This window comes from Mus caroli, chromosome 1 (genome assembly GCF_900094665.2).
Source record: "Mus caroli chromosome 1, CAROLI_EIJ_v1.1, whole genome shotgun sequence".
In the NCBI taxonomy this organism is placed as follows: Eukaryota; Metazoa; Chordata; class Mammalia; order Rodentia; family Muridae; genus Mus; species Mus caroli.
Window position 1 is genome coordinate 80,807,449 of NC_034570.1, and position 25,267 is coordinate 80,832,715.

Genomic DNA, 25,267 nt, shown 5'->3' on the forward strand with positions numbered 1-25,267 from the left:
CACACACACACACACACACACACACACACACACGACAGATTTTCTTTCTTTTTAAATGCTAGCCATTCTGGGGAGGGTCAGACAGGGTTTGTCATAGGGACATGGTAGTCATAATGTGCTGTCATGCACGTTGCTACCATAGGGTGGCAGCATTAAGGCATGAGGGAGAGGGATGGCATAGTGCTGAAAGGCAGAAATGCCCCAGAAGATGAAAGGTTATAGATGCAGGGCACAGTGATGTTGGTGAGCAAGGCAGATCATAAAACACAGCACATGCCAAAGTCAGGGAGGTGGCAGGAAGGGACACCAGGGCACAGTGCTTCCAGGGAAGCCCTTTTACTGTCTGTAACCCACTTGTCTCCAAATCTCCGCAGGCAAGATGTCCTTCGAGGGAGCCAGGCTCAGCATGAGGAGCCGCAGAAATGGTACTATGGGCAGCACCCGGACCCTGTACTCCAGTGTATCTCGGAGCACAGACGTGTCCTACAGTGACAGTGTAAGTCCACACTGAGGCCACTTACAGCAAGGGCTATTGGGTGACCAATCTGCCATCTTTAAAAAGATAAGCTCTTGTGTCCTGGGTGGTATTTGTTTTGTGAGTTATTTCTGTAGAATGTAGAAGCATGTTCATTGCTGTATTGTATTTCAAGCATTTCTCATTTAAGATAGCTATCATCTTAATATGGCATTAGGAAATTTTAAACACAATGTTTCCTTAATCACTATTTTTGGTGACACTTGAGGATTTCATATGAGTATACTGCGTTCGTATCACCTCTAGTCACTCTCTTTCCTGTCTAACTCCTTCCATGTTTGGCCCTCCCAGAAGCACCCTACTGAATTCATAAAATCTTCTCCTATATTGCTCTGTGTGTGTGTGTGTGTGTGTGTGTGTGTGTGTGTGTGTGTGTGTAACCTATTGGATCTATTCAATTAGCATTACCCTCATTTGTATAGATCACCCCTCTCTTGGCAGCAGCTGACTACCTATAGCTCGTCCGTGTATGGGTGGGGCTTTATGAAGTTTTCTTCCATCCGTGTTGGCATGTTGATTAGTGTAGGCTTTGCAGGTCTTGAGCAAACAGCCATATTGTTGAGAGTTCAGGGGAGCAACATCTCTGTCCTGCTGTTCAGAAGATATTATCTGTAATGTGCATACCCAGTAATGGCCATGCTACAGGGAACAAGAACTTAGGGCTGGCTTCAGAGCCAGTCTATCTTGTGAGGCCACTTGGACTGAGTACTTCAGCTGCCAGCACTGGATGACCCAAGACTGGGGCCTCCAGGAGAGGGAAGCCCCTCGCAGCCCCCACTGCATCAGAGCTAGTCATCTCTGAGAAGCCCCTCACAGCCCCCACTGCATCAGAGCTAGTCATCTCTGAGAAGCCCCTCGCAGCCCCCACTGCATCAGAGCTAGCCATCTCTGAGGATGGAGCTCCACCTCCATGAACGGAGAGAGTCCAGGTGAAACTGCTCACGAGAAACTGCTCTCCACTTCATGGAGAAATGGCTTCATGTGCGGTAGTCGTGAGTGGTACCCGTTCATTCTCCCATCCACTGATGATGTGAGGTACGCGGTCCTTCACCTTCCTCCTTGTCTCCTTGGCAGCCAACTGTCATACTAGGCTTTGTCACCTGGTGCGTGTAAAGTGGCATCTTCTCGTGGGTGAGATCTCCATGTGTTCATGGCTTTCCTGAGGGCCCCCTTTTTTCCCTAACTGCTCTGTCTCTTGATGTTTTCCTATTGGGCCATCTGCTTTGTTTATACTGATTGACAGCCCTTTTGTATTCTGGCCACACTACTTATGATACATAGCTATTGCAGATTCCCTCATTGAGAGGCATGTGAGTATTTTCAAAATACTGTTTTCCAATGTCTTCTGCAAACAGAAGAGACGTCGCTGGCTTCTAAAGGTTTTGGCTGGTTGTTGTAATGAGTTTCCAGTTGTGCCTAACCACCTGGCCCACAGTAGAATAAATTCAAATGTATGGCATTTTGGAAAGCACTTCCTTTTTAAAAATCAGGTGGAAGAGACATAGAAATATGCATAGTTTTTCTAATCTCAAACCATCATCCAACACTTCTGTTTCCTGATAACTGTGGAGACTGGAAAACAGTGTGTGTGTGTGTGTGTGTGTGTGTGTGTGTGTGTGTGTGATGCCATTTATACACAAGACAATTCTATGCTACTTTTGGAAGCGTTTTAATTTAGTGAAACAGTTTAAAATGTGTCATTAAAAATAAACTCAGATTACAGTAAAAGAAGCAAAGAGGTTGCCATGACAACCTTTGAAGGAGGGCTAGAACATAGCATTAATACTAGCAGGTCTGAGAACAAACGAGTAATGTATGACTCCATGTTTTTCTCTTCACAGGACTTGGTGAATTTTATTCAGGCAAATTTTAAAAAACGAGAATGTGTCTTCTTTACCAGAGACTCCAAGGCCATGTAAGCTACAGCTTTCCTCCACATTTGCTTCAGCTTTCTGATTCAGAGTACAGTATCACCGACTGTTAGTACAGATGCCCACGAGTTCTCTCCTGGAGGTGGTTGCATCTTCTAAGTCCCTGATGGTGTGTGATTAACATGGATTTGATACGTCTGTAGTTGTTCCCTGTTCTTGTCCTTCCCTGTTGTCTTTTAGCTTTGGCAATATAGCAGTTGGCAAAGTCACGCAGAGAGAATGTCACTCCCTGCCGTGTTGCCAGGACCCCAGGAGTCCACCGTGTTGCGCCACACTTGGCAAGCAAAGCTACACATGCTCTTTTGCTATCCGAGTGTCGCTTCTTCCCAGCTGTGGTCCTTGGAACATCCTTTCTAGTTGGATGTTTCTCAACCCCAAGTCTCCTGTGTTTGGGGGATCAGCTGGTTACAAAAGAGACCCCCCAAACCTAACACACAGTGGTGGTCGGGGGGTTATAATGTTAATGAGCTGGTGAGAAAATGAACAGATTTGATCCTGTCTGATACAAGACAAAGGACTCAAATGAAGTGGCAAGAAATACTGACACCCCTATTCTGTCATTATTTGACAAGCTAGTTGACACAGGCTAAAGATCCCTGCTGAGATCCTGGGGTTGCCATGCATGGGCTAAGCCCAGAGAAGCCTTCACTTCCATCCCTAGCACAGGTCTGTTTCTTGAGGAGGAGGATGCTGGAACCTGTGAGACACTGTGCAGCCCAGCAGCTACCTGCTAACACTCTCTAAGTGGGAATCCCATGGATCTGGGCCACGCTGTTCTGCTCTCACATCTTGGGTCCTAAGTAGAATCAGGAACTCCACCATCCACATTCATAGCTCTTATCAATAAAACTCCCTGCTTCATAGGTGTTCTCAACAAGACAGTGACACGTGACTACTGATCTTCTGAAATGTAGCTAGGGTCAGCAGTGAACTGAATTACTGACTATAATTACTCTTCATTGAACTGCAAATGGCTACACGTGGCTCATGTGGCTACACGTGGCTCATGACCACAGTAGAGACGGATGTAGCTCTGAGTGCTTCAGAACTTTTGTTCTGAGGATGTGAACTAGGGGGCCAATGCCTCCCATCCTTCCCAGCTCCCCTCTCTGCTATCTCCGCCCCTCCTCCGAATGTCTATCCACCCAGTTCTTTACTGGTAAGCTCCTTTTCTTGTTTCTAAACAATGCACGCACATTGGTTCTTGGAGGGTTATTAGCCCATAAAGGATGCAGACAACTTGCCTGGTGAAAAGGTCATTTGTCCTCAGTTATACAAGGACAACTGGGGTATCTGCCACCCTGCCATGAGATTGGGTGGCTGTGGACATGGCCAAATGAGAGTGGGATTGGCAGGCAGCAGTGACGGAGTGGAGCAGCCTTGTCTCAGGATGTACCCTGGCTTGCAGTAATGGCTCAGGCCCAGCAGACTCTTTCCTCTTGGCTAAGTTGAGTGAAGCTCCTGGGGTGGGGGTGGGGGGCTGTGCAAATGAAGGCAAGTATCCTGCTGGGGAGCGTACAGGGTCTAGTTTGGAGCCTGAGTTTTTACAATTTTAGAAAAATATTTTAATATTTCTTTCCTTCCTTCCTTTCTTTCTTTCTTTCTTTCTTTCTTTCTTTCTTTCTTTCTTTCTTTCTTTCTTTCTTTCTTTCTTTCATTTTGGTTTTTCGAGACAGGGTTTCTTTGTATAGCCCTGGCTGTCCTGGAACTCACTTTGTAGACCAGGCTGGCCTCAAACTCAGAAATCTGCCTGCCTCTGCCTCCCAAGTGCTGGGATTAAAGGCGTGCACCACCACGCCCAACTTCCACCGGTATTTCGAGTCAGGATGATTTTCGCACTCTGCAGTAACTAGAGGTTTCCATTATATAGTTCCATGAGTTGAACTGAAAAGAGGAGACTTGCTATGGAGAGACAGGAGTGCCACCTAACAGCGGGCAGTGGTTGGGTCTCTTGTATAGTTAGGAGCTCTGTGACTAGATTTGTGGGGACTCAGGAATGTTCTCTACTGTCACCTCACCTCCACTTCTTTCTGTGCCTTCTTCCTTGGTACTGACAGGAGTCGGAGGTATGGCCTGGAGGGAGAGGAGAACAGATCTTCTGGCCCTAATTCTGATTTTGATCCCAAATTTCCAAGAAAGGGACACCAGTGTCAATACTGTCCCTGTTGACTGTAAGCAGGTGTTCGGGTTTTTGGTGCATAGACAAGGTCACTTTGATGCAACCTTGGTGCTGGGGAGTAAGGACAGTCTTGTCCGGACCCAGGTCAAGTGTGTGCTGCCCAGCAGGGGACTGAGAGAGGTGGCCATAGCAACAGTTTCCTGGATGAGAGCAGCTGCTGCAGCAGACTCCTGAAGAGATGTCTTTATTCCTCATGATAGTCTGTCCCTTGGGTGACTTTGGTGGCTAGCCTGACCTCTGTACGTCACATGGAGGGCTATTAACGGAGAACCCCTGGGCCCCTGGCATGTAGCTGAGGCCACAGCTCCCTGGCAGTAGAAATATACAGGTCTGGTTTGGCCATGCATCTTCTTCTTCTGGCGTGGTTATGACAATTGCCTGTTGAGCTGTGAACCTTTGTTGAACATTTAGAAGGATTCCCAGGAACACACTTCCCTCTCATCACCTATGAATGAAAACACAACCTACTTCCAGACAGCAGTCTTAGGACTTGCCCTCCATTTTCCTACATGCCAGACAAACTCCACAGTGATGAAGACCTTGAAGCACAGAGCTTCCGCTGCTCCATGGCAGCTGTGTGTAAGCATCCTCGTGTCTCAGAAGGAAAACTAAAATGTCTACTTGACATAGATCATTGAGGATGCTCGCAGATATAAATTATTTACCAGAAGACTGACCGATGCCATTCATCCACTCACACAGTACTTGCTAGACACCATGCTATTTTTATAGAGAGGATATAGAGTAAAGAATCCAACCAAAACCAACCTTAACAAGATCGTTTCAATTGATCTATCTTTATTCGACTCAGCCTGTTTTGGGAATCTTTGCTCCAGAATCGCCTTGTATGGTTGACTGAGTGTGTAGGGCACAGGGATGCTAAAGTGAGTGAATCTTTTGCACTGCTACCATATCCTGGAGTAGGCCTACATTTTGGGTCACAGTCTTTATTGTGAGAATATTAATCATCCTAGCTATAGGCAAAGGGTATAAAATAGGACTTGGGGCTTTTGGTCAGCCATGATGATAGTGAATGACATTGTCTGGCTCCATTGTTACCTTGTTCTGTCCTTTTGAATTGTCCTACTGGTAGGACAGAGGGCTGTATTTGCAGATATTTTACTTTTTTTTTTTGGTTGTTAGGCCTTCAGTATTCCTTGACTTACGTGCATGCACCACCCTGAGCTGAAGGTCTCCTTGGCAGAGCATGCACTGTGCACCAGACCCACTTGATGCTTTGTGTCATTTCCAGCCCTTGAAGCAAGCCTGGCAGGGAAGGGACTTTGCTAGGGCCAAAGGAATCATTTGGTTGGTTCTTTCTTCGCCAGGTTTGTACTTAGCCACTCCCAGGAGATGCTGAGGACAGGAAATCACATAGTCTCAGGTTGGGATGTTGCAGATGTTATTTTATCATTAGCATCATTCTCAGACACTTGTTGAACAACTGCAGAGTATTATGGAAGGAGGGGAGGAGAGGCTTTTCCACTTAATGTGGTATCCACTTTCTATTCTCTTTCTGCTTCCTGTCATGCATGTTTGTTACATCATGGATCGTTAACATCCAGTCCTGCTGTACTTTCAATGGGAAGAGCTGGTACCCACTATTGCTATTTTCCTTGTCTAGCTCTAACTATTATTGGCCCAAAGTCTCTGAAGCAGCTGTTATCCAGTAAAGCAGGGTGGTTTCTAAGCTCTGGAGAACTCTGGGCCCTGTGAGGGGACAATGTCTCGCCCAGTGAGTGCAGCTCACAGGGAGAAGAGTTTATCTGCAGCCAGAATAGCGTTGCTTGCTGGGCATCTGATAAGGCTGACACTGAATCATAATGCCTGCCTGTTCCTGCCTCCTACGAGTTAGCAAGGACCCATGTGAGAAGCCGAGTCAATGGCTCCCAGGTCCCTGAGCTCCATCCCTTACCAGCTTCATGGCTTCTTACACAGCCAATGGGTGCCATGAGGACAGGGCTCTGTTCTCTGCCTTTCTCCACTCCCAGCACAGGGTAAGCTTGTTGGCAAGCAGATAATTAGCAATGGGAACAAAACACCAAACAAGTTTCTAGACAACCCACCAAGATGAGGACATAGTCTGGGAATACGAGGCCATGGTAGAATTTTGTCTGGTGTTGACTGACGTTATTAGCACATTGTTTATCCTAAGCTGTGATAAGCCATTTAAGTAGATGGAAATCTGTTGCTTCCCATGAACACGGCTTGCTCAGGGAGAGCATATGCAAGTGTGGTTATGCCCAGAGCCAGCACATCGAAGGCACCCAGATCAACCAAAATGAGAAGTGGAACTACAAAAAACATACCAAGGAGTTTCCAACAGACGCCTTCGGGGACATTCAGTTTGAGACTCTGGGGAAGAAAGGCAAGGTAAGCAGCTGTGTTCGCCTTACGTATATGCACTAAAAGCTTGGGCTGCCCAGCTTACCTTGAGTTATGCAGTAGTGTGGAGGTGGGAGGGGATTGGGTAATGACTACCAACAATCATCGAAGGAAAAGATAAGTCGTGAAAGGCAAAAGATTAAATTATGTTCAGTCAGAAAACTCAGCAATGAAGGATGGGATCATGACTGGAGCTGTACCCTAGACATATCATGGGTCCCTGTAACATCTGCTGAGCCTAACATTTAAAGGATAGCAGAGGGCTCTCTGTGGGTGGTCTCTTTAGTTTGAGACATCGATCAAACTGAGGATATACTGTAGCTCCAGTCAGAGTGACATGATCCATCTCCATCTCCATGAGTTTTATAAGGCTCTTTCCATTAGAGACTGGTCTTCCCCAAGTGATTCAATGACAGCTCAGTCCACAGGCTGGATGCCTAGACCTTGACCCCATGTATCCCCAAGCCTGGACTTGGCAGTCCCTGAGCAAACCCAGCTCCATTCACTGGGGCTCTGCCCCAGAATGGGTCAGTGAGTCTCCCTATAGCCCTACTCGTTTCTTCCTTGGCTCATCTGCGTGTGCCAGGATGGCTGTTTGAGGACCCCTTAATCATCTCTTGCCTACCCTGCTTCCAATACCTCAAAGGCCAGGTGGAATTGTAGGCTTGCCATCTTGTTTGTGGCACCATTCAGGATTGCCCTCCCCTCACATCGTCCTTCCACTTTCCTATGAGGCTCTGGTAGCAGCCCTGTCTAGGACACCCTGTCCCGTGCCCCAGGAGCAGGCAGCCAGCCACCCAGCATCGCAGGGGCAGAGCACACGAACCTCGTGCTTTTATCCAACCCCCACAGTACTTACGCTTGTCCTGTGACACCGACTCTGAAACCCTCTACGAACTGCTGACCCAGCACTGGCACCTCAAAACACCCAACCTGGTCATTTCAGTGACGGGTGGAGCTAAAAACTTCGCTTTGAAGCCACGCATGCGCAAGATCTTCAGCAGGCTGATTTACATCGCACAGTCTAAAGGTACGCCGAAATTGAGAGAATACTCAGGGGTCATTCTGCACTGCATCTTGAGAGCTGGGAACAAAGTTTCCACATGTCACTTTCCCACAGAATCCAAATGCCCCTAGAACTATGTGTATATGTGTATATAGTTACATATAATTAGATGTGGGTATGTGCACATGAGTACAGGTACCATCAGAAGAGGGTGTTGGTTCCTCCTGGAGATAGAGATACAGGCAGTTTTGAGCTGTCATTTGGGTGTTGGGTTTTGGATTCAGGTCTTCTGCAAGAGCAAAATACACTCATAATGACTGAGCTATCTCTCCAGCCCCAAAGAAATGTAGTTGTTATTTTATTATAAATATAATTCTCAGATGGATGGGAAAGACAAGATGCTGTGGCTAACAGATTCACAGAGTAACTCCCACTCAGGTGTTGCCTTGATTTAAAAAAAAAAAACTCCTAGTATTTTAAATTTAATTATTTACACATATAAAATTTTACCCAGAAGATTCTATTAAATCAGAGAGGGTGTTTTAGTTAGATGCCCTTGAATCTCAGAGATCACTGACGCACTTTTGGAAGCAGAGGCTGCAGGATAGGTAGTGAGCATTGTGTGGGTGCATGGCCAGAGAATGGTGGCTTTGACTTCATACACTCAACTTAGCATCTTCTCTCTTTCTGCCTTTTCATTTTGAAACACTTTCAAGCCTTACAGAAATGTTTCCAGATGACTATACATGTACATGTCTAGATTTACCAATGGCCAGCCATTTGTACATTTGTCTTCTATTGTCTTGTAAATATTTGTGTACTAGGGTCTGGGGCCAAGTGATTTGAGAGCAGGCTGCAGACATCATGGCTCTTAGCCAGGTTCACTGGCATGCATCTCCTAAGAGGATCGATGGAGCTGTCTATATATTTCAGTGCAGTTATCCAACCTGGGGCAGTTTACACTGGCATTATCATATAATAGATTGTTGTGCCCCTTTAATAACAAGGTTTCTAACTAAGAAACTTATTTCTGTAACTTTTCATATCTTTCCAGTTTTCTCACATCAGCACTAGGTCTCAGCCTTTGTCTGGCTTCACACTTTGATGAGCATGCATCAGTAGCTTTGTAGATTGCAGCTCAGCTTAGGTTTGACTGATGTCTTTCTCAGAAGGGAGCTCAGTTTGTCTGAACTCAATATTCTTGGAGCTTCTTTCGTAGAGATTCATTGACTGAAAGAACTGAGAAGGCACACTTTATCTTTATCCAGGGTGGTTGTAGGCCCTGTTAACATGATAGAAGAAAATATACAAAAGTCCCTGGGATTGGGGCCTGCAAGATGGCTTAGCACATAATGGTGCTTGCTGTCAAGCCTGAAAATCTGGTTTGATACCTGGAACTCACATGGTGGAAGGAGAGAACTGCTCTCTTGAACGTTGTACTCTGACCTACACTTGGGCTAACCTGGGACTCATGGGAGGAAGATTTTCATAGGAATCTGGAAACACAGGACAAAAAACCTTACTCAGTATGAGCTGAAGTTCTGTTCCTCCTCTCTCCTCCACAGGTGCGTGGATTCTCACTGGAGGCACTCACTACGGTCTGATGAAGTACATAGGCGAGGTGGTGAGAGACAACACCATCAGCAGGAACTCAGAAGAGAACATCGTGGCCATTGGCATCGCAGCATGGGGCATGGTCTCCAACAGGGACACCCTCATCAGGAACTGTGATGATGAGGTATGGGTGAGACAGGGGGCTCTGCTAGATCACATGGGAGAAAAACCAGGGCAGTGGCTATGGCTGTGGTGACCCCCAACCATAAAATTGTTTTTGTTGCTACTTCATAACTGTAGTTTTGCTACTGTTAGGAATTGTATTGTAAACATCTGATATATAGGATATCTAATATGTGACCTCTGTGAAAGGACTGTTTGATCCCCAAAGAAGTTTCGAGCCAGGAGTTGAGAACCACTGGGCTTGACCTGAGGGCTAGGGCTCTGTGATAGAGCCAGATCATGGCCTTATAAGAACAGCATTTTTAGCCGGGCATGGTGGCACACGCCTTTAATCCCAGCACTTGGGAGGTAGAGGCAGGCAGATTTCTGAGTTCGAGGCCAGCCTTGTCTACAAAGTGAGTTCCTTTTTGGCAATTAAAAAACAAGGGTTGTCATGGGGATACTTAAGGGACTCCAAAGCATGGGTTAACTACGAGGTATTTTGTCATTAAAATCTGTCCCCAGCAAACTCAGGTTAGATTTGGACCCATTGTTTTTATAGCCCTGATCCAAATCCACCTCAAAAGAGTTCACCTGCAGGTACAAACTTGCATTGCTGGATCAGAGTCTTGGGAATTCAAATCCATTATTGTTCAAATCTACACCAAAAAGTGTTTCGTGAGAACTGATTTAGAGAGTAGCAGGCTTCCCTCAAATCTCATACAGAATGTACTGGAGGCATGTGACGTCTTCTGTCATATGTGTCCAGCATGGCGTTTTAGAAACAGTGAGGAACTTCCCAATTCCAACTCAGAAGATTTGGGGTAGATGTTCAGAAATGTAAATTTAATACACGTCTTCATCCATCTGTGGCTCAGAGTAGACATTTAGGTGGTAAATTTTAAGAGAGCTGTGGTTTAAAAAAAAAACACGGTTCACTTTCCTGTCTCTGTCGTCATTTTTAAGATTTAAAAGGGGCACAAGGAACCTAGGAGTCAACTCTGTGTTCTTCCCAGAAAACCATTTAGAGATGCATCAGGAGGGTGAGATTTGTTTATAGAAAAGTCCCAACAATTACAGTCATAAAATTCATCCATAGAGAATTTAATATTAGGGCAGCATGTCCATTAGAATATTTCTGTAATAAACAAGAAGTGACATGAATCTAAATATCAAACAATCCTTGTGGCTAGGTATTTATTCTTAGATATTATAATCTAGTAATATTACTACAGAAGGAAGTTCAGAGAGATTACCATGAGAAATGAAGACTAACCATGGAGGTAGGAAAACACTACTTTTGAGGCTGTTTGGGCACCATGAAAATGCTTATAATTATAAATAAGAAATTATGAAACAGAGGCATGCATAGAGAAATAACTAAATGCACCTCAAATCTTGATGACAACAACTCCTGGCTCTTAGAATTGAGTATAATGTACATTCTCCCCTTACATTCTGCAGCCTCCATTCCTGTAGGAAACACAGTTTTCAGAGGCTTAAATCATACTGTTAGTTTTTATTCCTTTCATGTCTCTGACGCCAGTCTTTAGCGGATGACGTGGTTTGCAGCAAACTCTTAGGATATTTTGGTTGGCTTTCTGGTTTCTCTAGTATTTATTTCCATGGGTGACCGTGTTTGGTCTTCTGTAAGACGACATAATAATCTTGTTGGCCACGTCTTCCAACGTGGGCTCATGCACATTCACTGTTATGACATGGGTAGAACAGAAACTCAGCCAAAGTGAACTGAGACCACTGTTCAAAACGCTTATGTGCACTTTAGATTCATTTTTGAGTATTTTGTCGCCCATCATCTGATTCTTTTTTAAATTATTTAATTAGTATTATGTTTTTAAGTCATGAGAACATTATATGCACATGAAAAAAAAGACAGCACTTTTGCTGTCTGTTATCATACTTTTTCTGCTTGAACTTTGATGTTCTTTGTCAGGTACAGTCACAAGAGGAAGCATACAACAAAGACACGTTCTCTAACTTCAGTAGGGTCATAATCATGTCAGCCTATATCTCAAAGACAAGTAAGTGTCCCTGTGCCTTGCAGGGACATTTTTCAGCTCAATACATCATGGATGACTTCACCAGAGACCCTCTATACATCCTGGACAACAACCATACCCACCTGCTGCTTGTGGACAACGGTTGTCATGGACACCCCACAGTGGAAGCCAAGCTCCGGAACCAGCTGGAAAAGTACATCTCTGAGCGCACCAGTCAAGGTCAGCAGTTAGGGACCCAGAGACCAGCCACGGGCTGCTGTGGCGACAGCTCGTGCTGCATTGCTAGCCCTCTTGCTTTGATGTCTTCACTGTTGAAGAAGAGTCAATATTTCTCCTTTCTTCAGCATGCCAGAAGTGCCTCTGCTGCAGAACCACCGACACACATCCTTCAGCATGCTGAAGGCAGTGACAGATAACTTCTTACACCTTTGTATCAGTTTAGGAAGCCTGCTGGCTTTCCTTCTATTAGCATTTAGCACTAGTGAAGTCCCTAAAGGGGGAAAGTATGTATTTAAGAGGCAGCAATGCACTTAGGTAGGGTAAGATAAGAAGCCAGTCTACTAGTGTCACGACTGAAAGGTTATTTATTCGTTTTATGTATGAGAGTACACTGTAGCTGTCTTCAGACACATAAGAAGAGGGCATCAGATCCCCATTACAGATGGTTGTGAGGCACCATGTGGTTGCTGGGAGTTGAACTCAGGACCTCTGAAAGAACCATCTCTCCATCCCTGAAAGGTTATTTAATGCTTTAGTTTCTATGGACTACCAAGATAGAATCACCAAAACGTTGGTTTTGCAGAAAACTGAGTGCAAGCCACAGGTGCCTACCCTTTCTGTGCACAGACAGGGTGCTGAAGGGTGTCTTGCTTTGGAGAGAGGCTGTCCTGTGATTGACAGTGACTCACAGGACATCCTCAATTGTTTCCCTAAGGAAGCTATTTATAGATGCACTAAACTCCATTGAGAGAATGCTTCGTTATGCAAATCTGTCACCCACTTAAGAAAGCGTAGGATTACACAAATGAGGGAGAGAATATGAGCAAACTTCAACCTGCTCTAATCAAAGCCACAACTGTTAATGAAGCACCGACTTCAGCATTTTTAAAAGCAGCCACACATGGCAACACTGCGCATGTCACACAGTTGATGGTCTGGTGCATGGCGATTCATTCCGTGAGATCTATCCCTTCAAGGTCAAGTCCAAGCAGCTATGACCCAAGGCATGAGCTCTCAGAGCAGACACTCCTCCCACCTCCTCCATGCCCAGTCCTTCAGATGGGGTCCAAACACACTTTCTTCTTTGTCTTACAGATTCCAACTATGGTGGTAAGATCCCCATTGTGTGTTTTGCCCAAGGAGGTGGAAGAGAGACTCTGAAAGTGAGTTCTGGTTGGTTTTCTGGAAGGCTGGTCTACAGCTTATTCAGTAGATGCTCCCACCCACCCCCAAGTCTTTTGGGCTTATCTGATCTTTTAAACCTAAATTTCCAGTTACTGTATAAAACGAAATATACTGTGATCTTCTCATGCATGGACATCCTGTACTTTCCCCACGATCAGTACACTACTCCCTCTCCCCATTTCTTTCCTCTTCCCTTCTCTCGTCATGGCAGCTCTCTCTCTCTCTCTCTCTCTCTCTCTCTCTCTCTCTCTCTCTCTCTCTCTCTCTCTCTCTCTTTCTCTCTCGTGTGTGTGTGTGTGTATTCTAGATTCTCCATAGAAGAGGAAATATGATTGTCTTTTCTTATTCAACATTATTATCTACAATGCCACCCCTTTCTCTACAAACGACAAGGCTTCCTTTAGAGCTGACTAAAGCTCCATTGTTTTAGCCAACACTTTATCCATCCACCCGAGGGGCAGCTAGTCTGGTTATATATCTCAGCTGTCCTGGACAGTCCCATAGTGCATGTGGGAGTGCTGCTATCTCTTGTGTCAGCCCACTTCCTGGTGTAGACTCGTGAGTGGTATGCTGGGTCCTATAGGTTTTCTATTTTTATTTTCAGGTATCTCTATGTTTCTTCCCATAACCACTGCACTAACATAAACTTCAATCAGAAGCACCGAAGGGCCACTTTTCCTTAGCGCCTTCACCATCAGGTTCTCACTTTATTTCTTGATGCTAGCCAGTCTGACGGTGGTGAGATGGCCAAGAATGTTAAACATATATTTTTTTTAAGATTTATTTATTTATTATATGTAAGTTCACTGTAGCTATCTTCAGACACTCCAGAAGAGGGCGCCAGATCTCGTTACGGATGGTTGTGAGCCACCATGTGGTTGCTGGGATTTGAACTCTGGACCTTCGGAAGAGCAGTTGGGTGCTCTTACCCACTGAGCCATCTCACCAGCCCCTAAACATATTTTTATAATTCTTTGACCCTTAGTATTTCTTCTTTTGAGGGGCAATCTGTTGAATTTAGTTGTTCATTTGATAGCTATAGAATTTGGGGTTTTGGTACTTAGCTTTTGGAGTTCATAGATTCTCGATATGAATACCCTGTGAGCTGTGTAGCTGGCACAGCTTTCTCTCCCACTGGTAGCTGTCCCTTCACTCTGGACTGCCTTCTTTGCTATGGAGGAGCTTTCTTATTTCATGAAACTCCGGTTCTCTGTGTGCTGACCTGTTGCGGCCCGACCCACAGTCCACAACGCAAACGGTTTAACTGAGGATGGCAGTTCGAGCTGAAAAGAGAGGAAGCTAGACGGGGTGGGAGAAAGAACGAGGCCAAGACAATTTCATGTTTAAGGCCCCCCTTTACTAATTTTAACATTTAGTTATAAAGGAAGGGGGAGGGAACCCGATTTCTCGCCAAGTAACTCGGGGTCTAGTAGCAGGATGAACACGTGTGTGCCTCCAAGCAGCAAAGCAACAGGGTTCAGCAGTGGGCGTGGCAGAACGAATGAGCAGGAAACTCCACCCTTGAGCAAGCAGGTTCCAGGGTGGGGGAAGGGAAACCACATCTCCTCCCATTTGTTAACAAAAAAAGAAAAAAAAGAAAAGGCTGGCCTGAGACAGAAAAATTATCTATGCTCAATAGTTTTGCCTGAGTTCTTAGGGCTAAAGAAAAAACCTGTTTCCGTGGGATTCCCTATCTTTTCTAATGGTAAACTATATCTGGCTAAGACTGTCCTTATTATTCTAGTAAACCACTAACAGAATAGCGCTGAGCTGTAGGCTCTGACTTTATAATGCTAGTTAGTGCTGAATAGGTAACTTCCTGGTTGCATTTTAACTAGGGCGTTGGAGCCCTGGCTAAGTTTGACTGAACAAATTTGAAATACGCTTTATTAAGAATAACACTGAGTTGATATTCCTCCGCAATTTTGGATGACAGGCGGGGAAACAGGGAGAAGGGGTAAGACCAGCTCCTTAGTACAAGGCCAATTGGCTTTTTTATTTGGGTGGGAGGCAGTGAAGGGCTTGCCCTTTCGACAGTACGGTCTCCAACCTCTCTCCCCCCTATTAATTAAGTTTAAATAGGCAACGCTTAACTGAGGTGATCAAATGATTGTGTGCCTCCAAGCAACAAAGCGACAGGGTTCAACAGTGGGCGTGACAAAACGAATGAGCAGGAAACTCCACCCTTGAGCAAACAGGTTCCAGGGTGGGGGAAGGGAAACCACACTGACCCAGTGGGATCTTTCCTGGAAGGTGCTTGCTTCTGTATCTTGAAGTGTTCCGCCTGTGTTCTTCTTCTTGGTTCAAAGTTTCGGGTCACGTACTAAGGTCTCCGATCCATTTTTCTTTGATTTTGGTATAGGGTGAGAGAGAACCATCTATCTAGCCCCCTTCTTCTACTTTAAAAAATAGCTTTTCTGAGTATGCTGATCTTTTTGGCAGGTTTTTGTTTGTTTCTTTGTTTTAACTTTCAGAACTTGACGTATGTCAGTTATTCTATGCTTTCCTGACTCTGGGTCTCCACTAAGTCTCCTGATCTCTCCAATGGCATTGGTTTTGTGAGTTGACTTCTTTTCCTGCAACTTTAGAAAGCGCTTCTTTGTGGTCTTACCATTTTAGCTGTATTGCTTTGTGGAGAGATTTTTTTTTTCCTGGCCATATATATTTAAGTTCTAAAACACTTCTTGCATTTGGATGGTCCTTCCATTCCCGACTGGATTTTTTTTTTTTTTACTAGAAATGCCATTGTATAGCTTTTCTGTGTTTTAAGTTTTAATTGCAGTTCCTTTTAACCCTGACAAGTTTACAAATTTGGTTTCTTTATGATGTCTCAAATTCTTGAAAGCTTTGTTGAGGGACTTTCTTGACTTTGTCATCTCTATATACTAAGTTCTTTACTGAAGTAAGTAGAAAATATTTTCCCACCACGTGCCATTCCTTTACTCAACACAGGTAGCTCCTTAGCTGAGAAGTGTTGGGAGATGCACTCAGAATGGCATAAATAACTCCCGGGGATCCTGGACTCCATGTGCAGAAATCTCAGGGCCAGGTGATGCTGTCAACATGGAGTGCCTGGATGATTCTGCACCCCTGACACTGAGTATCAGGGCAAAGACTCCGCTTTCCCACCCACATCTGGGGCCTTGGTGTTACTGTTGCACTGAATTCAGCCTCTGGCTCTGTAGAAATGAACATCATCAAGACTGCATTATAGTTAATGGATACATTGTCTTCCAGAGGGTTTTTGGTTTTTTTTGTTTTTTGTTTTGTTTTGTTTTGTTTTTGCTATAAGGATAAAATCTAAGAAAATACAATCAACTCTCTACTTATTTCTATGCCCACCTCCTCTTTCCTGATTTTAGTTTAAAACTGGGGTTAGGATTAGCAGCCTTGCACACAGTCATTTTCTCTGCCCTTACTGGCAAAATTACCTGGAATCATAGACAAATACTCCCTGTCTGTTCTTTTATGGAACAATGGCCTTTCATTTATTCATTCAACAGATACTTATGAGATATTATAAGAACTGCTACTGAGACCACTGTTTTTTTGTTTGTTTGTTTGTTTTTAAGCCATTCAGGGGCTTTTCAAGGAAATATGTTTTAAAAGAAATTTCAGGGAACAATTAAAATTGGCCATTTTTTTTCAGTGTGAAATGGCCACCAGACAAATGCTGAAAAGGGAGACATATAAAGAGGGGGTGTGGAAGGTGTGTGTGAAATAGATGTCCCACTTAGGGCTGGGCGTTCTACAGCCTCTCATTCTCTGCACTTTGCACAGCTGTAGTGTTCTGCGTTAATCTCCATCTATGGCAAACAGAAGCTTCTCTGATGCTGGCTGAGCAATGCACTAATCTATGGTTATAGCAGTAAGTCACTGAGAGTCAGTCTAATTCTATGCCCACTTAGCAGAGTGACAGTCATAGGTTCTCCCCTAGGGCTTGAGTGTCTCGCCACAGGTTCCATTAACAGTTCTGGGTGTGAGTTTTATCTTTTGGAGTGGGCCTTAAATCCATCAGGAAGTGATTGGTTACTTCCATGTCATTCATGCCTCTTATTGCACCAGTGGGCATGTCTTGCCTGGCCAGCTGCTATTGTAGCTCACGGGATCCACAGCTGGGTAAGACTGAGGATTGCTTTTCTACTCTGGCAGTGCATAGCACTTTCCTGTACTGTGAATGCTAGTCAGTAGAGACGAGGTTTCCAGGTCAGTATTCGCTTAATTTCCCCATGTTCTGTGTCTCTTGTGGGTGGTATCTTTAGCAATAGGCTCTTCTTGTCAAGGATAATACCTTGGTGGGAGTCGGTCAAAAACTCCCCAAAAGGTAACCCATACCTGGCCCTGGTCTTTTTCTTATTAGCCTGTGATGTCTTGGATAGCCTTTGCTGCCCACTTGTTGGTGGGGATGATGTGGGAGGAGCTGGTAGAAGGAGTGACCAGAATTAAAATGCATTGTGTGAAGTTCTCCAAGAACTAAAATAAATGAGAAAGAATAAAGAGCAGGTAGAGAGTGGCGGCAGACAGTAGAGGTGGAGAGATGGTAGATCAGAAATGGAGAGATGGAGAGAGATCAACTGGGAGATGGTTGCATGCCTTCTCTTTCTCTGAAACTTGAGATTTCTTGTCCTAGGAAGGAAGGAAAGTTATGAAATCTGCTGTAAGTTAAGGAAGGAAGGCTCTACAGCATTATCTACAAAGATCTGCCCAGCTTGTGTCCATCCCTCAAAAGCTGGGGCGGGAGATCAGGTGTAAATAACATTGGATTAATATTTCTCAGGCCCCACATCTTTTGGCTGTTACCCAACACTTGCCCTTAGATTCATCTTGAGTGTTGACTCTGAGGAATGAATGTGAACGGATTTCCAGCCTGTTCACTCAAATTTAACATAGCTTCATGTTCTTGGCCCCATGGGCTGTGTTTTCTCTATGGGAAAGCTTTCAGCCTGTAAAGAAAGGCCCTTATAGGCTTTTCTGTGCCTATGTGAACATTAATCCCTGGGTCTTGAAGTTAGGTGAGGAAAAAAAAGGTCTGAGCCCCTTCTTCCAACTTCCAAAGTTCTCGCAAAGGAAACATTGGTGGGAGAGGTGTTTATCCAGAAATTAATATTTCAGGAAACTTCTTGCAGTAAGTGGGGAGAGGAAGGAAGGAGTCAAGGCATAAAGCACATGGTTAGCTGCTTTAAAGCATCTCCAGGGCATTGACTATTTCTTTTACATAAGTTATCACTAATAAGGATATTTTCAAAGTACCTCTTTACGGAAGACAAACTTACATTATAATGGAATTTGACATTTTTTTTCAGGTTGTCAAATGATGGGCTTACTTTTCCCATCCACAAAGCCACTGCAGTTGGTTTGAGTTGGGTTTGAAATAAAAGCCACAATGGGAAAGGTAGTAAGAGGCATCAAAGCCTCTTGTTCACCCCCTTGGTTTAGCACCTTGGGCCTGAGCTGGACTATGTTGATCCCTCCAGCCTCCTCTATCTGTCCAACTCCCTCCCTCTCCTAGGCCATCAACACCTCCGTCAAAAGCAAGATCCCCTGTGTGGTGGTGGAAGGCTCGGGGCAGATTGCTGACGTGATCGCCAGCCTGGTGGAGGTGGAGGATGTTTTAACCTCTTCCATGGTCAAAGAGAAGCTGGTACGCTTTTTACCACGCACTGTGTCCCGGCTGCCTGAAGAGGAGATTGAGAGCTGGATCAAATGGGTGAGTTTGGGGGAAGATGCTGGAGGCTGGGTATGGGTAAGTCAGGTTCCAGTATTTGGGTTTTCTTCATGACTTTGAGGCTGTTCTCTATACTAGTTGCCTTCCTGGAAATTGAGATTTGTATAAGTTGTATACTCTCCAATTATCTGTTCTTAAGAGATAAGCTCAAGTCCTTTGCAAAGCTTGTCTTTCTCTTGTGCCACAACGCCAACGCATAGGCTTCTGTGTTTGGTATGCATCACAGATAGGGAGGAGGGAAGTCCCTAGAAACTCAGACTCTACTTAGAGTCGACATCTACTGAAGTCCTCACTGGGGAAGATCTGCCATCTAGACCCTACAACCTTTGGCTGCTTTGGAAGCTCTCATCTTTCTTAGCAGGCTTGTGAGAAAAGTTGGCATACAGGAACACTTAGGCTTCTGGTTGATAGTCTTAATCAGAGCATTTGGATGTGTTAATGTTGTACATTCTTTCTGTTTGTTTCATGGCTGCTGTTCATGTTAATGACAGTCTGCTCAACACATGACAGGGCACCCCTTTATCTCAGCCCCTTTACCTGAACCAGTTCATACCACCAGAAATGGCAGCTGTATGTGTTTGGATATTTTAGGAGCAAATGCTGCCACATAAAGTTTTACCCTTCTGGGGGAAATAACAGGCTTACAGAACAAGGGTTATTTTCATCACAGAGTCAATGAAAGGTTGGGTTTAGTTATATAATGGATAGTAATAACAATAAGATTTCAAAAACTAGAGTGTAGCTCCAGCAATATTTGTTATTTGTAGAGGCCCTCAAGACATTAAATGCAGCAAACTGAAGTCCTGGACCATAAATGATTTTTCTTTCTTTACCTACAATATTACTTAATGCAAGCCTGGGCAGACCAAACACTGGCTGAAAGATGACACACGTTAACCCAGCTTTCTGTGGTATGAGGTACTCTTTACTAATTCCCATAGAGTGGGGTCCTAGTGAGCTCCTTTAATTCTACACGAGAGGGTGGCTCTCTCATAAACTTGATGGAATGGTGGGATCTGAAGTGGTCAAGAACCAAGTCTTTCCTAGATTAAGCCCACTGTCTAAAATTTAGAAATTTGGAGCCTGGAAATATGGTTGAATTTCATCCCCATATCCGAGAGATAGCACCTGTCCTGGGCTAGGCCTTGCCTATTGGTGGCTTGTGTGATCTCCCCACTGAGATATTGTAGGGGGTTTTGTTTGTTTGTTTTAGATTTTCACACCAAAAGGTTAACACTGGTGGCTTTGTAGGAAAGTTCTCGCAAGGATAATGTTCTGTCATGTCCAAGGCTAGCACAAGAATCAGGCAAAGGGAGGTGAAGACTGAAATTTATGGAAGGTTGAAGGCAAAATTGAACAAAGAGGCCGAGAGGAACCCACCATAGGCATCCTTCCTTGTGCTGAGTCCTGAGTGCACTGGTTGAGGCCACGCATCACAGCCAGTATGTGACAAATGCTAAGATCAGAGCATCAAGTTCTGCAAGCAGCACCATCATAGATTTGGCTGGAGAAGGTCAAACTCACTGTCTACCCAGAAATAATGAAGTGGGAGAATGGCCAGTAAAATCATTCCTTGATGTTATTTCCACATGAAAATAGATAAGGGGAAGGGTGCTTGCTGTCTGAAATGGCAATACATTTCTGACTCTCTACACCTTGCACACCTGTGTAGCTTTCTTTAATTCTAACAGGTGAACAGACAAATGTTAGTCACTGGTGTTGCATAATGACTACCTCTCCATTTCCTGTGATAGGTGAAAACAATTCAGCGGCCAGTGCAGGAATACCCAGAGAGGAAGGAATGGAAAATTTTAATTTGCCTCCTTAACATGGACCTGTGTCCATTCCAGTGGCTTTCCATTTTAAGCCTTCTACGTGTTGATACGTGGAGTCTGGTTAATGTCATATCCAAAGAACAAAAGAGTCCTAATAGTCCCTCCATTCTTTATGAGGGGGGTTTGAATTCTACTTCAAGAAAACTATCATAGCCAATTCATTCTAAGCTAAATGTCAGGATAATTTTGCTGCTTTTGATTATATTATCATTTCTGCAATTCATATCTAATTTATATTCACATCTAATTAAATAAATTTATTTCTAATCATGTCGACCAGAAGGCATACATAAAAATGAAAATTACCCTGGCATTTTAACTATGCATTCATGTGGAGTTGTGCAGTTGGTACAGATTTCCCAAAAGACCAAACTTGTGAGTGGGATTATTAACTAATAAGTATGTAAATTACTGTGATATATAAGCAACCTTCCAGTGTAGTCTTGAGTGACCTTGCTGGTCACACGAATGGCTGACTTCCAAAGCTGACTCATGCTTACTCCATTTCTCCAAGAAATCGCTATCCTCCTGTCCCTGGGAGCTCACCTTGTTCCCCAACAGCTCCCTCACAGTGATTCCATACAACTACCATGAGCCACAAAGATTCTGAGTTTCTATAGTATCTGAATATTAGCCACACTTAATCCCATTCATTAAAACACAGTTAGAGTGACCACGGAACCCTTCCTAGGGCTGTCACTGTGCTCTGTATTCATGTTTGTTTTCTTTTCTCCCCTTAGTATTACAAAATCAAAGATGTCTTACCCCAATGGAGCTGCCTTTTGACCCTTAACCCATAGCCTCTTCTCCTTCCTTCTCTCCTGTACTTTCTTCACAAAACCTAAATTCCACCTATGTCTCTTCTACCCAGTTATTGGCTGTTGGCATCTTTATTCTCCAATCAGAATTAACTTGAAGTTAGGTGCTTTTTTCAAAGATTCTGTTTGAAATTAAACACTACAGAAAAAAAAATCACAAAGGATAGTATATCTGTCTCTCAAAAATGAAATATAAGTTATTGATCTCTCTAGTATCAAGTCCTCTTGCTTTTTGTTTGCCTTTGAATTATTCCTTCTTCCTTTCTCAGACTTTATGACCAACCACACCTAGAAGGTTTCCATGGTCTTCTGTTGCCTGTTCTTCATTCTTTTATTTACCAGACGATTGGTATCTTTAGTGTGTCAGGCTTCATCTTTCTTACACATATGTTCACACACATACTCAGAGAGAGACAGGGAGAGGGAGAGAGGGAGAGAGGGAGAGAGAGAGAGAGAGAGAGAGAGAGAGAGAGAGAGAGAGAGAGAGAGAGAGAGAGAGAAACAGGCAGACAGACCTGCATACATGCACACAAACAGACATATATTCACATACACACACATACAGAGAGACAGACATGCATGAACACACATACATATACAGACATATAGACACACACAGAGACAGACATGCATGTACACACACACACACACACACACACCTAGTTGAATGAAGCTTTCACAGCACTATTATAGGACTTTTTGATGTATCTGTCCCTGTATAGCCAGCACTCTGACCACAATACTTGTTGTGGTCAAGAGGTCATTTATACAATTCAGAAGTTAGAGGCTGTGGGTTCAGCTGATGCAGGTGAGGAGGAAGATCTAGAATCTTCAATATGTGGTCATGAAAAAAACACAGATGGAATAATCATAGGTGGGGAGACTCATATAAAAAACTGCTTCCTCCCTGGGGATCTATAGGTAGTTCATGGTTGTTGGGGGAGGAGGTGTCATATCCTCCGCTGGTGTAAAGTTGCCTGGGCTGAAGTGAGTAATCCTTCATTGATGCTTATACAGGCAACCCTAATTAATGTGGTGGAGCTCATGGACAGACAGACAAATGCACACACATACACATATGTATGCACACATGCACACACACATACAAGCATACACATATGCACACACAAACACACACATGCACATGCATGCACACACATACACACATGTATACAAACACAGAGGGGGAAAGATCACAGTAGCAGAAGGGAGATCTGCTGAGAAGAAGAAAGGATTTAGAGGGAGCAGGAGGGGATGCAAGAGGATAATAGGGTGTTAGAATCAAAATAATGTGTGTGTGTGAAAATGAGAAAGAATAGATTCATCAAAAAAGAAGTTTATATTTGTCGTGCCTAAGATCTGTTGATTGACAACATTCTTCATGACGTATTACCAGCTCAAAGAAATTCTTGAGAGTTCTCACCTACTCACAGTAATTAAAATGGAAGAGGCTGGAGATGAGATTGTGAGCAACGCCATTTCCTATGCGCTGTACAAAGGTGAGTGGAGTCAGTCCCCTGAGAGTGTGTCCTTGTAAGATGAAGTGACTATATAAGGTGAACTCCCTTGGATGGATGTATTTCACAGAATATGACATTTCATGTCACTAAAAGGCTGATCAAGCGTAACCAAGGTACTCTGCAAGCAGCTGTTTCCAATCATGGCTTCAAGTACTTTTGGAGTCTCAGACTCCTTTACAAATGTTGCAATAACTTTGTACTTCCAGGAGTGTGTGCACACATGCTTCACAAGCACACATGTTCAGGTGCTACAAACACACACAGTCCAAAGCACACAGCACACACACACACACACACACACACACAAATAATTTTGAATTCAACTTCAGGGATTCACAAATCTCCTGAAGCTTATGACTAACCTCTAGGAAGAAAAAGGCTTTGCAGTCGTAAAATTCCATCGAAGTGAACTAGATGTGGTGGCACACACCTTTAATTTCAGCATCTAGGAGGCAGAGGTGGGTAGATCTCCATGAGTTCAAAGTCAGTCTGATAGAGAGCTCCAGGAAAGCCAGAGCTACATAATGAGGCCCTGTCCCAAAAAGGTATCCCATCAAAGTAGAATTACCTGTAGTAAATAGATACCAGTAAAGTCTTGGCCTTTAGATAGAAATACCTGACCAATATATGCAAAGTATACAAAGAAAATCTGGGACCACATGGGTATCATTTAATCATTAGGTATTTATTAGAACATTCTTGTGCTGGTCGGAAGCTTGTCAATATTGCTATTTATTCCAATAGAATTAGGTCTAGCTAGATACATAGCTCTGGAAAATATCAACTCTGGAAATAGCCATGTTTGCTATATTAGCTACTTCTTTCATTTCTGAAGCCAAATATCTGACAAAAGTAACATGAGTGAGGAGGATTCGTTTTGAACTGTAGTTTTAAGGGATGTAATCTACTATGGAGGTGACAGACAGCTCCGTGGAAGTTGGAGCAGATGCCTAAGACTCCTTTCCTCTTCATAGCTGGATGGACTAGGAAGGAGAGCTAGAGATAGTAGACAATGATGGATAGATAGATAGAATAGATCGTATAGATAGATGCGAAGAAAGAGACAGTGGGGAGAGAAAGAGGAGGGAAGAGATTGGGTTGGAAGTTTGGCCTCTAAGACCTGCTTCCTGTGACCCACTTACTCTAGCTAAGCCCTGCCTCCTAGCTGTTCCATGGCCTCTCGGAACTTTGCCAGTAACTAGAGAGCAAGAATCCAAGCACAGGAGGCCGTGAGGAACATTTCACACTCAAATCATAACAAATACGTTGTGGCAAAACAGCTAATTATTTTGTAGATTTAAATATAGGATAATTCAAATCCAACTTTTGGAATATAATACTTATGGAGCCTTGATCTATAGAGACATGCCAACATCCTAGTTACACTGTATTCGAATGTAACAGAAAGGTATTGTGATCTGTGCTGATCATTATAGACTCCAGGGCATACGCAATGCAGATTAGAATGGTGACAGTAGAGACGTGACAGTTTTGTCTGATTCCAGGGCTTTGACGAGTGGCTCTGATAGTTGGATGTAATAGCCTGGCTTCCTTATGTGTGGCCCATTGGTCTGTCCCCTTTCTTCCTGCCCACGTCCAGCCTTCAGCACGAATGAGCAAGACAAGGACAACTGGAATGGACAGCTGAAGCTTCTGCTGGAGTGGAACCAACTGGACCTTGCCAGTGATGAGATCTTCACCAATGACCGCCGCTGGGAGGTAGCAGAAGCCTCGGGGGTTACTCCTGGGTTAGCAGGGACGATGGTCTCAACAGGAGATGGTCTATATCCAACAAGGTCATCAATCTAGAATCTTGTTAATGACTCTGTCCTGGTATATCAGTGTTGTCCAGCCTCATTTCCCTTGGTTGTAAGACAGGATAACAATGCTGACTTAGTAGGTTTCTTGCAAACAAATAACATAGCCAATGGCTGAGGTGTATGCTATCCTTAATGTATGGCCCTGTCTGATGTGGAGCTATGGGTGTGCTCTCAGGAGGGGGTTGCGTGAAGGGATGGGGACTATTGTGGAATTATCAATCTAGCTTGACTAAAAAGATCAAGACAGCCACATTCTTTTGCCACCTAGCAAAATTCCCCACCTAGCAAAATTCTGGTAACAGATTTGTCAGGGATGAGAAGTATGAGGGAGAGTGGAACAACTTTGCTGAAGACACTCACCAGTGTCTTTGA

At 44.0% G+C, this 25,267-nt stretch overlaps 1 protein-coding gene across 3 annotated transcripts in view; it reads left to right on the plus strand.

Moving 5' to 3' along the window:
* Trpm8 (transient receptor potential cation channel subfamily M member 8) overlaps positions 1-25,267 on the plus strand; it is an 83,952-nt gene that overhangs the window by 12,061 nt on the left and 46,624 nt on the right. The window contains exons 1-11 of one of the 3 annotated variants that reach the window (XM_029483635.1): positions 163-243; positions 375-496; positions 2,377-2,450; positions 6,862-7,018; positions 7,883-8,060; positions 9,602-9,774; positions 11,707-11,992; positions 13,088-13,155; positions 18,687-18,884; positions 22,952-23,054; positions 24,676-24,794. In XM_029483635.1, coding sequence (XP_029339495.1) covers positions 380-496; positions 2,377-2,450; positions 6,862-7,018; positions 7,883-8,060; positions 9,602-9,774; positions 11,707-11,992; positions 13,088-13,155; positions 18,687-18,884; positions 22,952-23,054; positions 24,676-24,794 — 1,473 coding nt within the window. In that variant the 5' untranslated portion in view covers positions 163-243; positions 375-379. Of the gene's footprint in view, positions 1-162; positions 244-374; positions 497-2,376; positions 2,451-6,861; positions 7,019-7,882; positions 8,061-9,601; positions 9,775-11,706; positions 11,993-13,087; positions 13,156-18,686; positions 18,885-22,951; positions 23,055-24,675; positions 24,795-25,267 lie in introns of those variants that run through there. The other 2 variants (XM_029483630.1, XM_029483643.1) reach the window with 2 other exon arrangements.